Source organism: Ambystoma mexicanum, chromosome 2p, assembly GCF_040938575.1.
Source record: "Ambystoma mexicanum isolate Mex_15411 chromosome 2p, UKY_AmexF1_1, whole genome shotgun sequence".
NCBI lineage: Eukaryota > Metazoa > Chordata > Amphibia > Caudata > Ambystomatidae > Ambystoma > Ambystoma mexicanum.
In genome coordinates, this window is record NC_090923.1 from 783447730 (window position 1) to 783470299 (window position 22570).

Below are 22570 nucleotides of genomic sequence, written 5' to 3' on the forward strand. Positions count from 1 at the left end.
ATATGACCCCCCAATCTGGTGTAATGACAATGAACAGTAACGGAACCCAAGAAGATAGGCAGATGAACATACCCCTTGGGACGCCCACCCCTCTGCTTGGGCAGTCCCTATCCAGGGGCGGTCGAGATTGCAGAGATCCAGTCATCAATAGCATCCTTGCAATTTGCCTTGGGATTTTATGACTGATGTCTGGGTAATTATTGGCCAATACTAATGCTTTAAAACTGGATAATAACAGGAGGGAGAAAGTCTGTGAATCAGTGGAATCCATCCTCTCAGAAGCTATACATTTTGCTGAAGAGATTGAAGAACAGCATAATCAGGAGGCTGATTCCAACCAGGAGAGTGCCGAACCATTCTTCCCACGTAAGCAGCGAAGAATAGCCAGAAGGGTTGAAAAGAGTAAAAGATCTACTGTCATGGTCTCACCTAGGTCTGACGCAGGACCCTTGGGGTTGCCTTCTAAGAAAGCCAAGATGAGAGCAGCAAGAGCTAAGAAAAAGAAGGCAACTGGAGAGGGCCGCATGACTAGGTGGTTGATACCTGACCAAGCGAATGTGAACGAGCTGGAAGATGATGTAGACATCTTGGAAGAGGACAATGTGAGCAAAGAGGACGTGATAATTGAGTATGAGTTGCCAAACCTACTACCAGAGCAGACAGATCCTGCAACCAAAGCAATGTCATCGGCTGAAGTCAAAGGTGTGACTACAGGAAACCGTATTTGCTTGATTAAGAATTTGTATCTGAGTGGCGAACAGAAATTACTATCACGCTCTGAATTTCTAACTAGATTGAACTCTGTGCCACAATTGGCGGTCCTTAAATCTGATGATTTTCAATTTCTGGAACCTCTGAGAGGCCCGAATCTCCAAGTTTTAGCACTTCATTGTAAGTTTCTGTCTACAGCACAACTGATAAGAAATTACAATGACGAACTGAAAGCAGTAGATGTGGAGGTGTATGCTGATCTGAACGAAATAGATCCAAGTTGCTTGGTTAGCGAGGCAGACACTCCTGTGGAAGATACAGACTGTCCAAGATTGCCAAAGGGGAAGAAGGTGGAAGTATCGGGTGTTCAACAAGTACTAAAATGGTTGGCAGACTCGCTACCTGAGGTACTTTCAAAACAATGAGATCTTACCATTTTGACATGGAACTGCTATGGTTTTGCACATCATCTATCAGCAGAGGGTTCAACTAAATTGCTTGATAAGCATAACTCTATTTGACTCCAAGAGACATGGGCAATGTACTCTCAGATATTGGACGGATATGTTACTTATGTATCTGTAGCAAAGAAAGGCGAAAAAGGCAGACCATACGGAGGTCTAATCACGGGAGTGGTTAATACACTCGGTTCGAGGCAAATTGGTTCTCAACTAGTAAGCAACATGATTACAGTAGAAGTGAACTATGACAATAGGGGAGTGAAGGGACATTTTCTACTAGTGAGTCTATACAACCCCTTTGGAGCAGTACTAAGAGAACAACTGCAGGAGGCTCTCCATGACCTATTCGCAAACTGGTTAATAAAATCTGGGAACACAGGTATAATAGTGGTTGGTGATTTCAACTGTCATATGGCCGGGAGCGGGGGGAAGTCACATAATCCTAAATTGAGAGTGAAAGGTTCTTTGCAACACACTAAAAAGGACCCCGAAGGACGAGGGTGGGAACATCTGTTTGAGTCTTGGGACTTAGAAATGATAAATGGAAGAACCACTAGTGATCACCCAGGTTGCCATACTTGGTCGAACGGAATCTCCTGCACCCTGGACTACATATTTGTCTGCCCCAGGATGCACTTAAAGGTTGAAGACATGCAAATCATGCCTAATGAGTGGGGCAATCATGCTGCTTTGGTATTTGAACTTAATATTGCCACCAGGGATATTCCTATGAGTAACATGGGTAATATAAATGTTAACAAAGCAGGCACAAGGATCAGTTGGTCGGATAAAAATGTACCACATACCTTGGAAGTGCTGGCTCTAGATAGATCTCATCACCTTCTGAATTTTTGGGAAATGACGATTAACTCCATTAAGAATTGGATCTATACCTTTGCTGGCAAACATGCTGTGGTTCCTACGGGGACTATGATAAGTACTGGGGACAAAAAACCTCCCTATGATAAGATGATTAGAGATGCTAAAAGAGATCTTAGAGCAGAGATCTGCCACGCCAAGAAACAGGCTGTCCCTCTGAATGCATATTATACTAACGTGAGGTGTATTAAAAATAGATATAGAGCAACTATTAAAGCCAAAAGAAAGGCAGGCATGACTCAGTCCTGGCAAAGATTGGTGAAGACAATCTGTGAAGGAAAGACTCTTACTATCTGGTCACTTCTGGGTGAGGCACAGGGTGTTGTGAAAGGTCCATTAGCTAACCCATTGAGGATGCTGTATGGACAACATTTTCGGAAAATCGGAATGCCCAGGTAGATAAGGAGGAATCAAGATCTCTGGGCAGTCCCCCATTAGTTTCACCAATTAATACATCATATGAAGTTGTGGTGAATAAGATTAAGATCTGAAATCCTCCCGAGTGCCAGGTTCGAATGTAGTGGCAAATATTGTCATGAAATCCCAAGCTGAATTGTGGGCTACTCTATTGGTTATTTTATTTGACAAGATCTTAAAAGAAGGGAAAGTACCACGATCTTGGCAAACGGCGGTCCTTATACCCGTCTTTAAAAGGGGGAATCGCTTAGATCCTAGTAATTACAGGCTGCTCTCAATGTTAGACTCTATGGGGAAGATATTCGCTTCACTGTTATTAAAAGAACTACAGCTCTGGGTGGAGCAATTTGGCATCCGATGCAAATTCAAAAGTGGGTTCAGACAGTGATAGTCTACCATCCATAACATTATGGTAATGGACCTATTACGGTCCAGAGCAAGGAAAGGGGGGCAGCCTCCCTTATATGCCCTATATATAGATTTCACGGCGGCATTTGATTCTATTCCTAGAGGTCATCTGTGGCAGAAATTAAAACGTATGGGCTGTCCTGAGGGTCTGATATACTATCTCAGACTGTTACATCAGGATAACTCAGTAAAACTAAAATTAGATCAGGAAGGTCACACTACAGGAAATGTCTTCCAAAATAGGGGAGTAAAACAAGGATGTGTTATGGCACCTTTAATATACAACCTATATGTCCATGACATCCCTGCAGCCATAATTGCCGCAATAAACTGTCCCCCTAAAATAGGTGAGGCCCTTTGCCCCGTATTAGCCTATGCAGATGACCTGGTAATTTTCAATCATACCATTAGTGGGATACAAAGGTCGTCCACAGCCCTTTGGGAATACGCGGAGGAAAATGGCCTCAATATCAATCTGGTAAAAACAAAGGTCATGAGGTATACCAAGAGGAACACTTATCGAGTGCATAAAACATTGCTTATACTCCACAATATCGATACTTGGGCATTGAGTTTGAACTCACCGGTGACTACACAACATGCAAACAGACACGTGCTATTAGAGCAGCACAATTGACCGCCCTGTTTTACATATTGACCATCAAACAGGGAGGTTTTACTGCACAGGGCACACGTCAACTGTATATGCATGTTTTGTCCCCGATGATAACATATGGTTTGGAAGCTCTCCTTGATATATACCTGAAATGGTTACAGGTAATAGAAGGGAAATTCTGGCGATGCATCCTAGGTCTACCACCTGGCATACCTATGGCGATAATAAGGCTGAAACTTGGGCTGATTTCCCTAAAAACTGTAGTATTGAAGAAGCATGCTGCACTATTTTTGAAAATGATCAGCAGCACAAGGAATGGTCTATTAATAGCAGTTCATCAGGAGATGTCAAAGGAAAATTCCTGGTGTACAGCTAAGAAGCAGATGATTAAATTATTTGCTGATATAGGGTGGCAAATGAGGGCAGGAAGCGACCCAGATGAGGCACAGAGGGCACTGGGAAAAGGTATAGAGCTCTGGGACTGGCTGGAGAACTATGATCATTTCCGAGAGCTAAAAAGTTTTCATTTTGTGCAGCATAGACTGTATAACTTTAAAAAAAACAGAGATACCTGAACCTGTGTCCAGCGGTAAGACTCAGGCACTTCATACTATTACTAAGATTAGAACAACTACCTTCATTAATGGTCACTGAGAGAAGGGATTAGATTGCAATGGAACGTAAAGAACAAGATCAATTGGAGACGGCTAAACATCTGCTGACAGAATGTCATGAAATGACGAGTGTAATTAACCTCCTCTTGGGCAAACATGTTCATAGTTATGAGGATCTATTCTGGCTCCACTGTGTTAATTCTAGCAGCATGAGTCTGTTGATTGCATTATATAACATCTGGCTGAAGGTTGAAATCTGCTTGGGCACAACAATATAAGGAGTTGATAAAGACAATGGGCCTCATTACGACCCTGGCGGTTAATGGCGCCAGTAAGCTGCCGGTGCCGTTAACCCCCTACCGCCTCATTACGAGGTCTGCTTGCGGGTCCCGCGAGCAGACCTGGATGCTAACAACGTTGTTAGCATCCTCCCCATTGAGTCCTATGGTGGGTCAAATGGGAATGGGGATGTACCGGGTCCGGGTTCCCTGAATGAGGAAATACCAGGCTCTCCAACGTCGGAATGGCCTGGTATTTCCCCATTCAGGGAACCCGGACTTGAGTTTGGGGGTAGCCATACCCTTATAAAGGGCATGGCTACCTCCAAACTCGTAATGAGGCCCAATATGTTTAACCCGTTCTGCTAGAAACAAAGTAATTATTACATTCGACCTGGGAAGATTGGCACATATTGTAAATGATATGCCATCTTCAGCTGTTAATGTTCCTTTGATTAAAGGACTAAAAGTGCATCCTGAGTCATATACTTCATGCTGATAACCTAAAGGTGTTAGTCCAATATGTTTCCTTGGTAGGCTCTGTAGCTCTGATTGAGAGAGTATTGAAATGCTTAAATGTAAGCTGGTAGTATTCCTGTTTGTCTATGAAACTATTGTTTTTATTGCAGATTGTGATTTAATTATTTATAATAGGTTCTTATATGTTAATTTATTTTACAAATGTTTGTGTAAAGTTTCAATATAAACTAAATCACAATAAATATTATTATTACAATCGCAAATATATTGTGATTTAATTATTTATAATATGTTCTTATATGTTAATTTATTTTACAAATGTTTGTGTAAAGTTTCAATATAAACTAAATCACAATAAATATTATTATTACAATCGCAAATATATTGTGATTTAATTATTTATAATATGTTCTTATATGTTAATTTCTTTTACAAATGTTTGTGTAAAGTTTCAATATAAACTAAATCACAATAAATATTATTATTACAATCGCAAATATAAATATTCGGGGGAATTACAAAATTACAAAAGCTGTGCGTTTGTAAATTACATAATCTGGCTTTCTCCTGTTGATAACATGCATGGTTGGATTTGTTGATTTATCCGAAGCTTAGCAGAGGGAAAAAAGGGGCCAATAGCAAGTGGGGCTATTTTCTAAAGTGCTCTTGCCTCAATGGAGTGTATGTGACAGTGTATGCCAACTTTACCCTGAATCCACTAAAAGTATACGAGGGAAGGATGGAAAATATCAAACGAGGTTGCACTGATCCGCAAACTGTAGAGTTGTTTTCTTTGCCAATGCAAAGTGGATGTCAGAATTATGAATGCCCTGTAGTAAGTAGTCTGTTTTAGTGTGGCCTAGTAAATCTTTCAAAGGCAATGTCAAAATATGGTGCATCTGGTACTGCCAGTGGGAAAATTAAGCGTGCTTAGCTCAGCACTAATTGTTGCAAGTCACTAGCTATGCATCCTGGAATAAAACAATAGCAGTTAATAGGGGGCCGATCAACTGATTCCCTACATCTTAATAACAAGCTTATAGAAGTGTTTTCAGTGAAACACATATTCCTGCACATGGTGAATGTGGCCTAGATATATTTCCCTACAGTGCAATTGCCTCAGGAATTGAGCAGCATCTCTAAGCAGGTTTGGAAGACTCACATTAAAACACTATACGCAGATCCTACCAGTCCTTTTGAAGAGGTCAAGCTGTCAAAACCAGTTGCTTGCTCATGTGCAGTACAATCTAACTTTTTTGATATACTGAACATCATAATTAAATCATAAGCATCTAGAGCCCCTGTTTCCAATGGGTTGGCAACAGCTGTTTTAAATCACAACCCCACCTATTGGGCAATGCATTACTGCTCTTAAAACCTAAAAGAATAGACTATAGAAAGGGACAAAGTACAATACATGTCATCACAGTGTTACTACAGCTCCTGTCAGCAGATGTGCGTCATAGCACTGACTGAGGACTGTATTTATGTTTTGTGGACTACACTGTAGCTTTCAACAGCTTATCACGCCTCAGTTTGTGGGACAAACTCCAGCACGGGGGTATAGATCGGATTCTGTTGAACTACATGAAGCTGCTTTATACCAACACAAAAGTGACTGTTAGGCTCACCCAGGGTGCAACCATCTCAGCTCCGGTAAAGGACTCAAGCAGGGGTGCGTTTTAGCACCCCTCTTGTTTAACCTTTATGTGGCTGACATGGACGTAACTTTTTCGCAAAACGAAAATGTTCCCTCTAATTTGGGTGGGGAGTTGACGTCCTGGATTTCCTAGACAGGACACCTTTGGGCCTTCAGTATTTGATCGATGCTCTCTATTTATATGCACTCGAGAACCATCTGAACATTAATCACAACAAAACCAAGGTCTTTCTGATCTATGGGAAAATGAGGCACCAACCAAGTAATGCCTGGTACGTGGGTGGTGAAAAATTGTTCATTGTTGATCAGTACTTGTACCTAGGCTTGCCGATTTATTATTTTTAACGGCACCCAGTGCTATAGGCCTCACATCACACTCAAAGCAATGCACAAGTGGGAAGTTATTAAAAGCTTCATTCTAAATGTTGGGGGTGGGTCCATTGCAGGATATCTTCAGGTCTACAAGAAAGCGGTAGTTCCCAGTATTCTGTGTGGGACAGAAACGTTGGAAAGCTACCAGGTGAATTTGTTAGAACATCATAGAGGACAGGCTTTTGAGGTCTCTATTGGGACTTCCCTCAACAGTTCCCTTGCAAGCACTGCGTCTAGAACTGGGTACATTCTCTCTAGTTACTTTATGGACAATGGCTCGTTGTAAGATATTGGGGAAACATACTGCTGGCACAGGATGTTGATGGCACCATGTTAACATATTTTCATGCACATAACGGTCAAAGATCTGACAACTCTGCTCGTGCAGATTTGGTTACCACAGCCACTGAACATCCACATCCAGATGTTCATGTATCGCTCTGCAGTCTAGTGATTTGCTAGATGAGAGTAATTTCCATCAGAAATTGAAAAGGAATTCGATAGCTTGGGACCGTATGTCCTCAATTGAATATCTTACAAATAAGAAATGCTATGCTTTGTATGTTACTCAGAGTTTCCCTGATTTGAATCTCTGTAGCTATCTTACTAAAATATCTAGCAACAAATTTTATTGATTTATTTTATACTTACGGCTGAGTTTGCTCCAATTACTTGAGGTCACGGGAGCTTGGACTAAAATTCCCTGTGAACAAAGATTGTACAGCTTTTGGAAGAGAACTATTGAAATCAGTCACCAAATACTTTCCAGTTGTGTTGTCCTCAAGGATCATTGTGTCAAGGTCTACACTATCTATTGTGCGATTGATAATCGGCTTTAATCAATGTTGGTCAACCCTATATTGTGCCGATTCATTGGTGATAGTGGCCGCTGCATTGCATGTCTGGGAGTGTGTTCTCCTCAAATTTGCTGCTTTGAAAAAATGGGAAACTGTAGTTATCTGTAATACGCGTGTTTGTTGTTTCTTTTTATGTTTTTCTTTAAACATTGTTTGTGTTCTATATTGTATAAGTATTGTTTTAAACATTGTTTTTATCCTTTTGTAATATGTATGCAAAAGGCTAGATTGTCAGCCAGCAGCATTAAATAAAAAAAAAATAATAATGTTGCAGGGGCCTTATTTTATTTTCAGTGGTACAGGTTCCAGAGAGCTGGCTACCCAGATAATATGTTGTTATCACTGAAGACTGCTATAAGGGGCAATACAGTCAACCATAAACAGAAAAGAAATTAAAAATACATGTGTGCACCCAGTAATTTCCACTTGTAACATTTATCTGGCCCATTAGCAAGATACAACTCAAGTTAATGTGAGAGCCATCACATGGCTATTTTGCTGGTTTTCAACCTGTTTTCTTCCAAAAGACTTTGTACTTGTTAATATGTGTTAATGTCAGCAGGAATGAGCCAGTGAAAAGTATAAAGGTCATGTGGGTCATCAATAGCTTCCCGGTATTAACGATGAGAAGGTGGGGACATTGCCAAATCATTGGCCTATGTATGTCCGTCTGAGCATGCCATTCCCTTCCCACCCCTTCTTATACATAATAGCATTAGATTGTGGCTACACTTTGCAACACCTATGAGCCAAATCCTAAAAATAGCATTGCCTGTAGAATTAATGATAGTAAACTGTAATTGCAAGAGATGTTATCTGAAGAGACCTTTTGCATTTTTCAAATAAACACCGTTTACATTTGTTTTCATTATAAATGTGGGAATCCGTGAACACTGCTCCGAAAGGCTATGTAATTCTCCAGTTTTAAACTACTCACTAGCCAGCTTTTGATCTTGTTTGAAAGCAACAAATCAACAACAAAAAGAAACAATAGTTGTGGCTTTTGCATCGCCACTGTATAAGTGTTTGTCAGGTACGTATGCCCTTTGTCAGGTACTGGCCTCATATATCTAAGTACTTGCATCATTATCAGGGTTGCTATAAAATATCCAGGTATACACAGAGTGTGTGCACGTGTGCATGTGCGTGTATGTGTGTGTGAGAGAGAGAGAGAGAGAGAGAGAGAGAGAGAGAGAGAGAGAGAGAGAGAGAGAGCGTGTCTGTACAGAGTATGTGGGTGTGACGCAATTACTACTGCTGGGCAGGAGTACAGGGATGAGTGTTGGTGCAATCACTTACTCAGCCCCACTCTGCTACTAAACCAGCAGTGAACTCAATCATGGAGATGAAACAGACAAATACCTCCTTCACCCCTTTTGGTAATGTGGGCCAGGAGCAGGCTATGCTCTTCAGCAGGGTTGGGTGCCAATAATTCAGCAGCAACTCAAAAACAAAGTTTCTGATCTCAGTTCTATACAAAATATAGATATTGTAATCAAACAATAAAAATGCAATTAGTCAACTACTAACACTAGGAAAATCCACCCATTTAGCACGGAGGAAAGTACATGGGCGATTTGCTGGTCTTGTAAGCAAGACCACACAGAGCAACAAAGGTTTCAATCCCAGATCTGGGCTTAGAAACCCAGCTGAGGTATTAAGTGCGTTATAAAAAACCAAAAAAAATTCTAAATAAAATAAATTGAGAAAGGGCACTCTGGATAGAGGAACATGGTAGTCAGTCATAATTTAGAAAAAATAATGTCGAATGACAAAAATGTCGAAAAAATAATGTCGAAAAAAAAAAAGTCGAATGTATTATTTTTTTATTTATATGTATTTTTTGGCTTTGGTAAATTTACAAAATGGGTAAAATAAAAAAAAATAAAAAGGGGGGTTGGGGGGAACCCCCCCATTTAAAAAAAAAAACGTATTGAAAAATAAATTCAACATTTTTTTTTGACATTTTTTTTCTAAAAAATGACTTTCGACATTATTGTTTTCTACATTATCACTATAAACCAAGGAACATGTATGTTGTGGCCATTAGATTAGCTAACAAGGTCAATGTTCATATTTAAGTCCTTGAAGAAAAAGCTAACAAAGGGAGCTTAAAAGTCGCTACATGTGAGAAATTGGGCCAGGAAATAGAACCCTGCACAGTACCTTTAAATCTTCCGTTTTTTGTTTAACAGTGGGAGTTCCCTCATAGGAATAATAATGGGAAAAATAGCATTGTCATTTGAAAATATTCAATTAATTAGGACAAAGGATTGAATGTAAAAAGTTGTCAATATATTGTCAAGGGCACATGAAGTGTAAAACACATTGTTGTAGACATCATCGCTGCTGCCTAAATGCACGGTTAAAACATGTTTCTGATTGAATAAAGGCAGAATATGCATTTGCAATCAATTATTGCATCTTTCTATTTGAAAAAAAGAGGTGATGGCTGGAAGGTTTAGAATAAATCTTAACCTCTGGCTTTGCTCTGGGCAACCCTCGAGACCATCGATATTGTCCTGCCAAACCATTAGAAAAGGGTAAATACCATATGCAAATAAGGCTAGGTCACAGCCCCAAAGGGGCAGTGCAGCCCAAACAACTAGATCAAATTTGTACACCTGGAACAATTACATAAAGCAAACATCGCAATACACCCACAGATGAGTGTAAATCAGTGGAAAGGAAGTGTAGGAAGTTCCAAAAACTATGAGGTGGAAGAGATGCTGAAGTGAATTCAAGAAAGTGGGTTGTCAATTCAAGCCATTTGAGTTTCAGCTAACTCGGTCAGTGAGAGGATATGTGCCCAGCCTTCATCAGGACGAAATGGAGATTTGAGATGGCAGCGAGATAATAGCACTGGGCAGTATGTGTATGGGTCAAGTCTCTGTAAGTCAAAATTAATCAAAGCTTTTTTTTTAAATAGTAAATGTCATCAATTTGCGGGCACCATGCCTAATAGGTGCAAACAGCGCAATTAGTCTCTTTGGGATTACTTTCTTCATCTTCTGGTGAGAGGGGCAAGTTCCACTATGGTAATTTGCCAACTTAAAACTATGAAGTGATTATTTTGTGGTATCCACATTCCCTTATCAGGTACCATTATTTTGTTTTATTGTATTTTATTTATTGTTCTTTAGCCAAAAAAACAAAATCTTGACTTTTTACACATCCAAAACATCAAACCAAACAGAACATTTAAAGTTTTTAAGGAAATTTCAAGGAAATTAAAACAAAGCGATTGTAAGAAGAACAAAAACTAGAAAAAATATATAGCACACAGCTCCAGGTATAAACATTCCCAAAATAAATAGACATCAAGAATAAAGATATTAAAATTCAACTTCAAAAAATATATCAATAGAAGAATCCATTGTAAACCTTTATAGAACAATATACCAACTAAAAGACGTAATTGCAGACATTTTTATTTCTTTGTATCCTCTAACAAATTACATTCCTATTAGTGAGATTTAGAACATTCAGGACCCTTACCACTTCGGCTGTCAAGAACAATTAGTTTCCCGATGACATTCTTTCCCAAAACATGAAAGTATCCAGAAACTCAGTATTGTGAACAAATCTTTTTAATCTTAGAGTCCTTAGGTCCCGGGTCCCTGGGCAGATCATTAATAGATGTTGGGTGCTATGCTTTGCATTCAGCTCACATTCCTGACAAATATAACTAGGAAATGCTCCCTTATCTCTAATATGTAAGATTTCTAAGGTGGGTAGAATGGTTAATCTAAATCTAAGGAAGTCAGCCATAGTTCTTGGATCCTGAGACCTGCTTAGATAAGAAGGCAAAAAGGATCGAGGTTTAGCACATATTGTAAATGAAGATGATAATTTAGCCGCTCTCATCCTATCAATCCTTCTGATCCAATCCCATCTCTTCTTACTTTCTTCCTTTTTTTAACAGATTTTCTAGGCCAGTATCTGCTTGCGCTAGGATTGCATTATCTCTATCCCTGAGTTTGTTCAGAAATCTATTACCTCCCTTCTGCAACTGTATGGCCACATTTTCGTAAAGTGACAAGAGAGGAGGCTCGAGGATTCATCTATAAAGTGAGATCCATTTCCATTCAAGCCATGCCAAGAGTGATGTCAAACTTAACTCATACCGTATAGAGACCATAGTAATTGAATTTTTTGCAGATTCAAGGTTATTTTCCAAAGTTCTACCTCTATTTTATCCCAATCGATTTCAAAACTTTGGAGATTACACTTAAGACCAAAGAGCAGAGTCGGAACTACCTTCCTTATGTAGTATTTTATTAATGGGAGAATGGAAAATGTACTAAATGTATTATGAATTTTGATCATTTGAGAGCCTAAATTAAGAATCTTGAGATCTAAGGTAGATAGGTCCCTTTTGGTTGGAAAAACTCTAATCTTTGAGCTCAGGTATATGATCTAATTTGCAATGGGGAGAGCTTGATTGTCAATCTGCCAAGCAAAAGGTTTAATCTTCCCGCTGTGGCGGTTTTGAAAATCACTATTCTAGATTTTTCCAGATTTATTGTCAAATAGTTTAATTTTGCATACTCGGATAAAGCATTAAGAAGCCTTTGCAGAACAATTTGTGTATAATCTAGAATAGCAATATCATTGGTGTATGCCAACCAGGAAATCCTTGTTCTTCCAATTTTAGGGCTTGCCAGAATTTTTGAAACCACTGAAACAAGTCCGAAAGGAACAAATTGAAGAGAAATGATGAGACCCAGCAACCTTGATGAACCCCTCTCTCTATGTCAGTTGCTTGCGATAGGTCACCCGATCTTGATAGTCTAACACATAAGGTTGAGTTAGGATGCAATTCATTCAAAATTGCTAGCAAATTATCGGGCAAGCCCCAGCTCTTCAATTTGCCCCAGAGACAATCTCTATTGATAAATCCACCCAGGCTCCGAATAAAGGTCTGCTGGCCTTCACAAAGCAACCTGAACTAACACAGCTCAGAACCAATCCAATCATCGAGGTTGATAATCCTCTCCTGACACCAGTTTGAAACTTTTTAATGATCCCCTTGCTGAGGGCCCAACTTTCCACATCCCTCAAGACTAGATCTGCAAATATTTTGCCATCCGCATCCAAAAGAGAAATTGAACAGTAATTAGATGCGGCTAGGCGATGCCCTCGCTTATATGTGAGGATTATTATGGAGCTTCTCCAAGAATCTGGAATTTTTACAGTCTCTATTATTTTGTCAAATAAGGATTTTAACACTCTCACCTATATGCTTGGGTTTAATTTCAAGATTGCATTGGTCAGGCCATTTGGCCCTGATTCTCGGGATGCTGATGATTTTGTAAACCCTCAATGTCCTATGTAGAGCAACTAATAATCCAGGTTGTATTTATATAAGTCCTAGGTTCAGAAATCTCAGGCAGGCCATAAACCTTTGCAAAATGATCAACCCAGGTCTGCTCTTGAATAATCACATCTTGACCTTGATTTACTTTCATATTTATCGTATTTATTAAGGTCCACAAATTATGCAAATATTTAAGACACATAACCTTAAGCACTTCTTCACCATCTTTATGGAACCTCAAGATCTATTAGACCTCATCCAATATCTGTAGGAGTTATTAATCAACCTGGCTTCATCATTTCGCTGTTGAATATTAGCATAAACTTTTTTTTAGGGCTCTCAAAACTTTTCTCCTCTCTCTCTTTTTTTCTCCAGGATTTGTAAATGAAATTGATGTCCATGGGGTGGAATATTTTGCGATTGACGAGACAGCGGTGGATTTAGGTGGACGAGACAGCAGTGGATTTAAATTCCATAGGAAACAGCAAAGTGTCCTGGGTCACACTGCATGGACAACTCTAGGTCGGTCACATGTTTTATAGACCTCTCCAGTCATCATTGAGGGTTCGCCCTCTCTATCAAATCTCACTAATCTGTTTCCCGCAGGGTTTATAGATGGCTCCTGAGTGAAGTGAGAGTCAGCGAGTTTGTGATGAAACCCAAAGGTCGCCTCCAACATGGCATGATCGCTTAGATTCCCACCAGTGACTTTAAACACTATACAGCTCTCAAGCATGCTTTTGGAGAGGAAAAATTATTGATGGTTGAGTGGAGAGAACCCCTCCTCCATGTTGGGGCGGCTGGGATATCTCCACACAGATTCCCATTGCGCATCCACAGATCCCACTACCCCATAAATCCACTCCAAATGTTACCATAAATGATCTTTAATTTACCTTTATCTGTTATCGCAGAACAACCTCCCAGACACTGTCAGTTGAAATCACCTATAATTATCATATCATCTGACGTATATTGTATTGTATATGTAATCAGCAACTCCGAAAGATTCTGAATGAAGGCAATTAGTGACTTCAAAGCAGGATTCCAGAAAATATTTACTAATATCCAACCCCGGTCACCAAATTGGCCTTTCCTTTCAACTCTAACAATAATAATAATACCTTGATCAACCTCAGAAAGCAGTGCAGATCCAAAAAACACCTAATTTCTACACATAATGCATAAACCACCTGCAGGACGCCCCAAGCCTGCTCCAGTAGCCATCTAATGATATGAAGAGAAACCATCCATATTGAGAGGGACTTTCAACCAAGTTTCCTGGAAAAAAATCAGTTGAAACTTTTCAAATATATAGAGTTTCATAACGTCATTACAAAAGAAGTTATAACCCCTCGTATTCCAGGAAGGAGTTCTAATTGAGGTGCTGACTAGAGTTTCTGTTCAGGATTACCAGGTTTCAGGAGAATTTGGCAGACAATCTCTGGTACCATCTCCCAAACATTCATTGATGGAGTTAAAGATTTGTTTGTTAAATTGAATTTTGTCTGTAGTTCTTTATTTGATGCATTCACAGGGATTAGTTCTAGTAGATATGACCGGTCTCTTGATATAAGAAAACCCCTCTGAGTCCAATATGACTTTGCCCCTAGTATGGCTTCCAGCCCCAATATGGATGGATTTCATCACTAATTCTGCAGTGTCAGTGTTGGGGCGATGAGGAAAAATTACATGTTTAAGGTCAGCTGTTGTAAAATATTTTAGGCTGGGGATGGAATTAATCTCTGAGAGAATTGCAGAACGATTTAGAGGTGGCTTACATTTATAAATCAGTGTGGCTCTCGAGAGAAATAATTTCAGACCTTGAGAATCCTCCTGAGTTTTGCTAACTTTATAAGCGGAAGTATGATCATTTGATCTAGACCAGGCTATCCGATCCCCTTGTTTTTTTTCCAAAGGATTTGTCGTCCCCAATTGTCATCTTCCTGTCAATAACTGACTTTCATTTTCAGAGCCTTCATTGACTCTGTTTGAATCCCCATGGTGAGCTTAACAATGTCCTGTTCAATACTTAATCTCTCAATCGGGTGGCAATTTACCTGGCCCTTTTTCTTTCCTTCCCAACCTCCTGAGAGGTTCCTTTCTTTTTGTTTTCGGGGCAATCCTCCACCTGCAAGCCTTTCAGATTTCGAATGAAGTGATTTGTTGCACCAGTTTGATTGTTCCTTTTATATTTTTGGCCACAGTTTTCTCTGTCTTCAGATGCTTCAATGTGTTCAGACGCTTTATAGGAAGTAATATGCTGGTTTCTCTGGGTTTTTTTGGTCTTCCCATTAGTCTTTATTTTTTGTTGTTGATTGTTGTTGGACTTTCAGAGGATTGGAATCCTGTCCAAGAGGCTCCCCAGTCCCCTCTCTGGGGGACTGAGTGACATCTTCTGGTACCTCCATTTGTGCCAACCGAATAAATTCGTTGAATCTGATAATGGAGTATCATCCAAGCCCAAAATCACCTGAGTTGCAGGGGACGCTTGCAAACAGCCAGGGCATTGAATTTGAAGTGAACAATTCCTCTTTTGCTCCCTCCCATCGGACTGTCAGCAGATTTATTGTGTGAGCTTGAATCTTGGGTACCAAGCGACATTCCATTAAGGTTTCTCGTACTGAATCATTCACGGCAGTCATTAGAGCCACCAGCGATCGTGTCTGCATGTGCGTGAACTGAATGAAAGCGATTGCAAATGAAATGAAGGTTGCAATCCTAAATCAGCGATGCTCTGTCCATAGTTTGTCAGCTAGTTTCAAGAGCCATGTAACAGCGTTTATGATTGTGAGCTGTGCTCAAGAATTTTGTGTACTGCAGTGATAAACACTTCACGTCTGAAGTCAAGAAAGTTTGATGTCCATCGGCACGGACCAAGGAAATGCAAGACTTGACATGTGGACCATCAACTTGATGTAACAATGTGCGGCCAGTGGTGGCGGCCATATTTGGAGCAAATGAAGTGCTGAAAACATGATGGAAACACTATAGTGGAAGCGGGTTGTGGATGAAAAGGGAATGAGGCACTAAGGTGAAGAAAAAATAAACAATTGAGCACCAAGATAAAACACCAGCAACAAATTGTCAGATCACATATACTTTGTAATGAGGTGCCAAGAAATAAAATAAAATAAAATGTTCACATTACAAAAACAGGCACTGATGCAGAGAGTGGTTTTTATGGGATACAAATACATGCATCCAGAAGGTAAAAAATAAGTGTGAAGACTCCATGGTTAGAAATGATAAGGTAGACAAGATACTGTGTAATTTTGTTGCTGAAAAAACAACAGAATGTACACACAACATGATACAATGGTTCTTAGAGTGTTTCACAAACTTCCAAATAAAAAGCACACTGTATGCGATTATCTGCACTTGTGGCTTGTGGTATTTGGGCATGGCCACATGCTCCTACTGTGTCCAGATTATAGATCCAAGAGCCGCAATCACCACATACAAGACCCATTGGTCAAACACTACCAAGTACTAGTCCATGATGAAAATAACCTTACATGGTTCATCAGTGAATTAGTATGCCACGAAAACTGATTATTCCACAGCTACTCATATTTATGATTTGGAACAACACTGGATACTATGACTGGACAAGCATAGGTCTGGTTTGAATGACAGCATTCATTGGCCCATACTACTATACATTTGGTCCTGAATCTCTTTGACCATGTGGCTCTCCCTCAGTGCCTCTGTGATGCCTTTCTCCTTCCTGGCGTATCTACATCAGCAGTAAATATATATCCTCGACTCCTCCTCCTCGGTGGCTGCCTTAACATGCCCCTCATCGCGTCATGAGTACTGAATTACAAAATCCTCATCGCCAAATATGTTGCATCCTAGGTATCTGTTGAGACAGGCAGCATGCAGGGACGATGCAGGACCCAGGATTATGTAAAAGGAAAGTATTTCATTGTTACAGGTTACAAGGTAAGAGGTTATGTGGGAGAGTAACCATCCACCAGGTTATATGCCCATCCTGAATCCCTTCCAACGATCACTGTGGGAATTTACAGAGTCCTAGAATCCATGTTTCATCAGGCATTCCACTAGTACACAACAACTCATGCAACCAAGACAGAATATCCCAGGCACACAAGTTACCATATATGGTTGTGAGGGTCATCACATCTGCCAGCTTCAGTACATGAGGAATGCACAATGCAGAACAGTTCCACCTTCACAGAATATAGTTTACAGTCTAGAAGATCAACCTTGACTGATACCTGAAGCGAATGGCATGAAGGCAGGGTTCAACTGGAAGCAGCCATTTTCATCAAGAAAATGCTTGGGATCATAACTGTCGGGGTCTTCATACTGTGTAGGGTCATTATGTACAGAAGTCAGCAGAGGGATGAAAACAGTCCCCTGAAACAAAAAAAACATCCATTTGATAATAAAAAACATGATTACTTCAAAAGTAGTCATACGAGGTGGTTCAAAGCAAATTAGGTTGTCAAAGAAAGATAGCATTTAGGCATTCATCTGTGTGAGTCTTTGAAGATCATTTGACAACTTTATTACAAATAAGGCCCAATTAAAACATGAAACAAGGTACGTCTTGCAATATGGCAGATTTCATTTCTGCAAAATGCGCATTTTGTGGGAAAGTATGCTGCTAGGTAAGATTTGCATATTTGTGTATAATCTTCCTCACCTGTGTGAACCCCAGAACTTTTTGCTGGACTTGGTGATAATTTTTCCTTGCTCACAGGTGAGTGGGAATCTGTTTCCCCTCTCACCATGTCTTTTGCTCTTTTTATGCATGACTAATGTTAAGTCTCTCCATATGCTTTTGAATGTGTTTATAGTTACCTTTAACCTTTGGGCTGTATGCGCAATACTATGGCAGCGTACAGAATCTTATATGCAGTGTTGCTGGGTTGCCTTTGGTCTTCCCTTTTTAATTCCTCTTGATATCTTAGTTGAACTACTATTGCAAAAAGTCAAGTGCAATTTCCAACCCATTTACATTTAATATGTGAGAGGAGCACCCCACCTTATGCGGAATGCCTGGGAGATGCTTTGTAGCCCCTTTCTCAATGTCCTGCTAACATTTGTGTTACAATAGCAAGTTAACTTGAATGGCCCGTGACAATGGTTATACCTCAATGACTTTCTAGTCATATCAATAGCAGGTTGTCAAAACAAACATGGTAATGCACAGGAGGGTCACCATTCTTCTAGAATGGTGGGCTACTTTAGTGCTATTTTTAAGTATGCCTGTTGTTTCTGGGGTCTTCTTCTGCCATCCTAGCTGGGGGAAGATCATGGTTAAAGTTTTGTCTTTGGAGGGAAACCTTTGTGTTTCCCGCTGAGGCTCTGGAGGGTCTCTGATGGCAGGAAGTGAGGGAGGAGTCTGAAAATCTGCAGCCCTTTGTCTGCCAGTCTGCCTAAAAGGAGCCAGTCCAACTGGGGAGCTGGCTCTCCTGATTGGACAGCCACCTGCCCCTTTCTGTAAACTTCAGGTAGAGTTTGCAGAAGTTGTGTTGGTGTTCCTGATAAATAGTCTGATCCTGAAATCTGCTGCCAAGTCGACCACTGGAACCAATTCAAAGAGGAAAATGAAGAAACAATGGTGGTAACTGATTCCAGTGTGCAGAGAGCCTGCTGATGACCAGAGCCTGTTTTAAATATTTGTTCCAATCGACCTCGGGGGTCCCATAGACAATGACTCCTATCTAGAGGCCAGTGAGATTCACTAATCTTGAGAAGATCTGAATTACGAGCCATGCCTCGATGAGCTGCAACCTTGATAGGATGCAAACCATCAGTACAAGGGGACCTTGAGCTACCGTGTGTTACACAGTATTCCAAAGTCTAATTCTCTCCAAAACTCTGTTGGGCTCCTGCTGGACCTCAAGAGACAGTATTCTAGTCCCTGAAGTCCCCTCACCAGAGTGCTGGACTGAGAGAGTGAAGGGAATCCCATTGACAATATTTGTTCTCAATCAGCTACCTGTAAAAGGGCACCAAAATGGCAGATTCAACAGAAGGCTGAAGAATCCTTTGTTGGAAGCCTCACCTCTCAACTGCTGTTGCCAGTTCGCAACGAGTGTCAGTTTCTTCAATAAATAAACTGAATAATCCAGGGACAGGGTCCTGTGCTGCTTCCTCGGGAAGACAACCATCTCCTAGCCCTTCTTCATAGCTGAGTTACTGTGTTGGCTTGGGTATTAATTGCCTTAAGTATTTTGTTGTCTATGTGTGACTGAGGGGGTGAATCATGTATTTGAGAGTTTGCCCATACCACTCGCCCATGCCTAACACTGGAGCATATATAGGGAGACTTCTGCGAAGTCCCTGAACTCTTTTCACTAACTCTGAAGCTGATACTCACTTGTTTGACGAGATATCCTCTGGGTCTCTGACATTCCTGCATCTGAACCCTACCCTGACGTTCAGGGTGCCTCTTCTGTTTCTGAGTACACTCATGCTCTAGAATAGGAGAGGACTTTAAAAGATAAGGCTTCTGTCTTGAAATTGGAGCAGGTGTTGAAAGTACCTACTTTTAAATGTATTAGTGTAACTTTGATTCTTGAACAGAATAAGTTACAAAGGGCCTCATCACAGCCTTGGCAGTATCCCGGCAGTAGTTCCATTGGGATACCACCAAGGCAAATAGTTTTACCACTACTAGGTCTGGCACAGTTAGCACTGGATCCCTAGTAGTGGTAGGACTGTAATTCCCTATTTTGTTAAGAGTCCAATTTTGGCACTATTACCGCCAGTGGTAGAAGCGCTGGTTGTAATTGCACCGAAAATGGGCGGGAATCTCCAGCTTTCTGCCCAATCTCCAAAGCGGTAATGCAGCAATAATTACGATACCACTGCATTTTGATGCAATCCAACCCGTGATGAGGTCCAAGTGTCCTGAAGTTAACACTTACCTTTAAGTTGCTTGTTGCGCCTTAAAAAAGTATATACATCATTTTACTAGCTTTCATCTGTGTTTCACGCTTCTAAAAGTACTCGAGGTGGTAGAATGTTATAATTTCTAAAGTGAATAAGTGTAAACGCTTACCAATAGGGTTTACTCACCTTGTATAGCTGTGTGCTCTTCTAAAAGTGTGCTATTGGGCTTTGCTGCCCCTGATCTGCTTTAGTGCATTTCTAAATGACTCTTGAAGTTCTTATTTGTCTTAGAGCTGCATACTGCCCCTCTGAAAAGTGCATGGGTCCTTACTTACCTTGAACTGCCGATTTCCATTCTTAACTCTGCTAGAATTCCTACTGGATAGTGAATTGTATCCTACACTTCTGAAAAGTATCCTCGGTTAAACTCTGTATTCCTCATGCCTGTATTAGAAATAGCATAATAAATTAGATACCAATAGTTTATACTGACCTTGAATTGCTGCTGCTCTTCTAAAACTGTAACATTGGATTATGCTCACCCTGGATTGGTTTAATGCACTACTAAATAGTTTACTAGGTTCATACTTGTCCAAGAGTAGCTGATTGCCCCCCTGAAAAGTTTACGAGTTATTTTACTAGCTGTGAACTCTGTTCTGAAATGGTGTTGTAAGTGTATCAATCTAACAGAAGAAAGTTACATATGTTGCAAGAGATACAACTAGGTGATTCTGAAACCCAATACCACTGCAGGTTATGACCAATAGGATCTGCTGCCCTTGAATTGCTTACTGTATTCTGAAAGTAAAACTAATCTGGTTTTACTCCCCAAGAATAGCATATTGTTATTTTAAATGTGTAACTTCAGATTTGACTCACCTTGACTTGTTGAATGCTCTTCTAAATAAGGTTATACTTTGGTAGGAATACAATAAGCATTGAGTTGGTTTGGATGATTGTGTTTCATATAATATGTAGCAGCACTTACGATTCCAAAGATGTAGTTTTGCCTACATGTATTTATAATAAACCATTATAATAAACCATTATTTGTACAATGCATAGTGTATCAGTGTTTATTTGGACCATATATATGGTACAATTTCTTTTTACCTTCCTACAGCCCTCCCTCTCTCCTAAGATAAACCTGGCTGATCTGTCTACGCTACCCAAAATGTTCAGGTGGTACAGCCTTATACTAAGAGAGGCGTTTCTGTGTTGCCTCAGGTATGGTTTGATAAAGTCATTGGTAGGACTTTAGGAAAACTGTCCTAACACTGTTGTCATGCTGTGTGATTTGTGTGGTTTGCATTACATTGATTATTGAGATACTTTGTTTTCAAAGAAACTAATGCTAAGAATTGGTTTATCCAAGCACGTGTACTAATTGTGTTCACAATTGAAACCATGGGCTACTTTAAGTCTGATGCATGTCTTGAGGTACCAATAGAAATATTGTACAAGAAATGAAAGGAGTATGGCATCACCTGTGAAGGAAGTAAGCTTGATTTAATACAAATGTTCTGGGACAGTAACGTGTTAGTCCACAACTTTTAACCATTGTGGTGAAAGTGAGGATGAAGAGGTTTAGACACCAGTCAAAATTCCTCTAAGGATGAGTATGAAGGTTCTGATTAGGTGGATGATAGCTTGCCCCGCTCTTCTGTCCCTAGCTTGCCCTATACCATACATCATAGAGTTTTCATGGAACCGAACCAAAAGAAACATCTAATGGACTATAATCTGAAGGTGAGAAAAACAGAAAGAGAGACTAACCTATTTATGGAAACAGATGTTTTGGACTGTACTTGTATTTCAGGGTTTAATGAGTCTGAATATTCCAGGATCCAAGAATTGGTGAGTCTGTATGACAGGAAGGATATTGTTGTATGGCCGAAAACCTTTGACTTTACTTGTAAAATGTTTGTTTTGAGGGAGAATGACCAGATCCCCTGGGTTCTTTTTAAGCTTCCCAAAAATGACTATGTTATCTTGGATATGAATGAGGCTGTCAGAAGTAACCATAGTTTGGTGAGATACGCTCTCATAACTAGATAAGAGAAGAAACCTTATCTATATCTAAATCCTTTAAGAGAACACAAGAAAAAAGATAGGTCTAAAAAGCCCATATGTATGTACCCGATAGGGCCTGTTACTAGTAAGTGTCACAAGAAAAGCTGTTGTCTTAGACTCAGCTGAGCCACATTGTAAACAGGCTGGGGCTCTTAAACTTGAAGCCAGAGAAGCCACCTTCTGGGACCTCTCCTTAGAGACTAAAGGCATAAACTGCCATTCTGGGTGTAACACTTAGCTTCAAATAGGTGCAAAGCCTCTAGGCCTACAAACAAAACTGGAGGCCACTTCTGTGACCCCACCTCTTCTTAACATTGAGGTGATTACTGAGCATCTTGAAAATATGCATACAGTGGAAGTGGTTCAACCAGTGGACAAAATATTAAGTGTCTCTGTCTGATCCCTGTTAATGCCATTGTTAAGGTTACTGAGGTGATGTCACCTATTGTTAACTCTATGGTGATTGAACCCTCTGAAGACCCACATGCAGTGGAAATGGTTCAGACTGTTGATAAAAACATGAGTGTTTATGTCAAACCAGTAACATGGTT

General features: G+C 40.1%; 1 protein-coding gene across 1 annotated transcript in view; it reads right to left on the bottom strand.

Moving 5' to 3' along the window:
• Positions 1 to 22570, bottom strand: part of LOC138566789 (cytochrome P450 2F2-like) — a 948082-nt gene that overhangs the window by 67144 nt on the left and 858368 nt on the right. The window contains exon 9 of the mRNA XM_069644443.1: positions 17318 to 17459. Coding sequence (XP_069500544.1) covers positions 17318 to 17459 — 142 coding nt within the window. The remainder of the gene's footprint in view (positions 1 to 17317; positions 17460 to 22570) is intronic.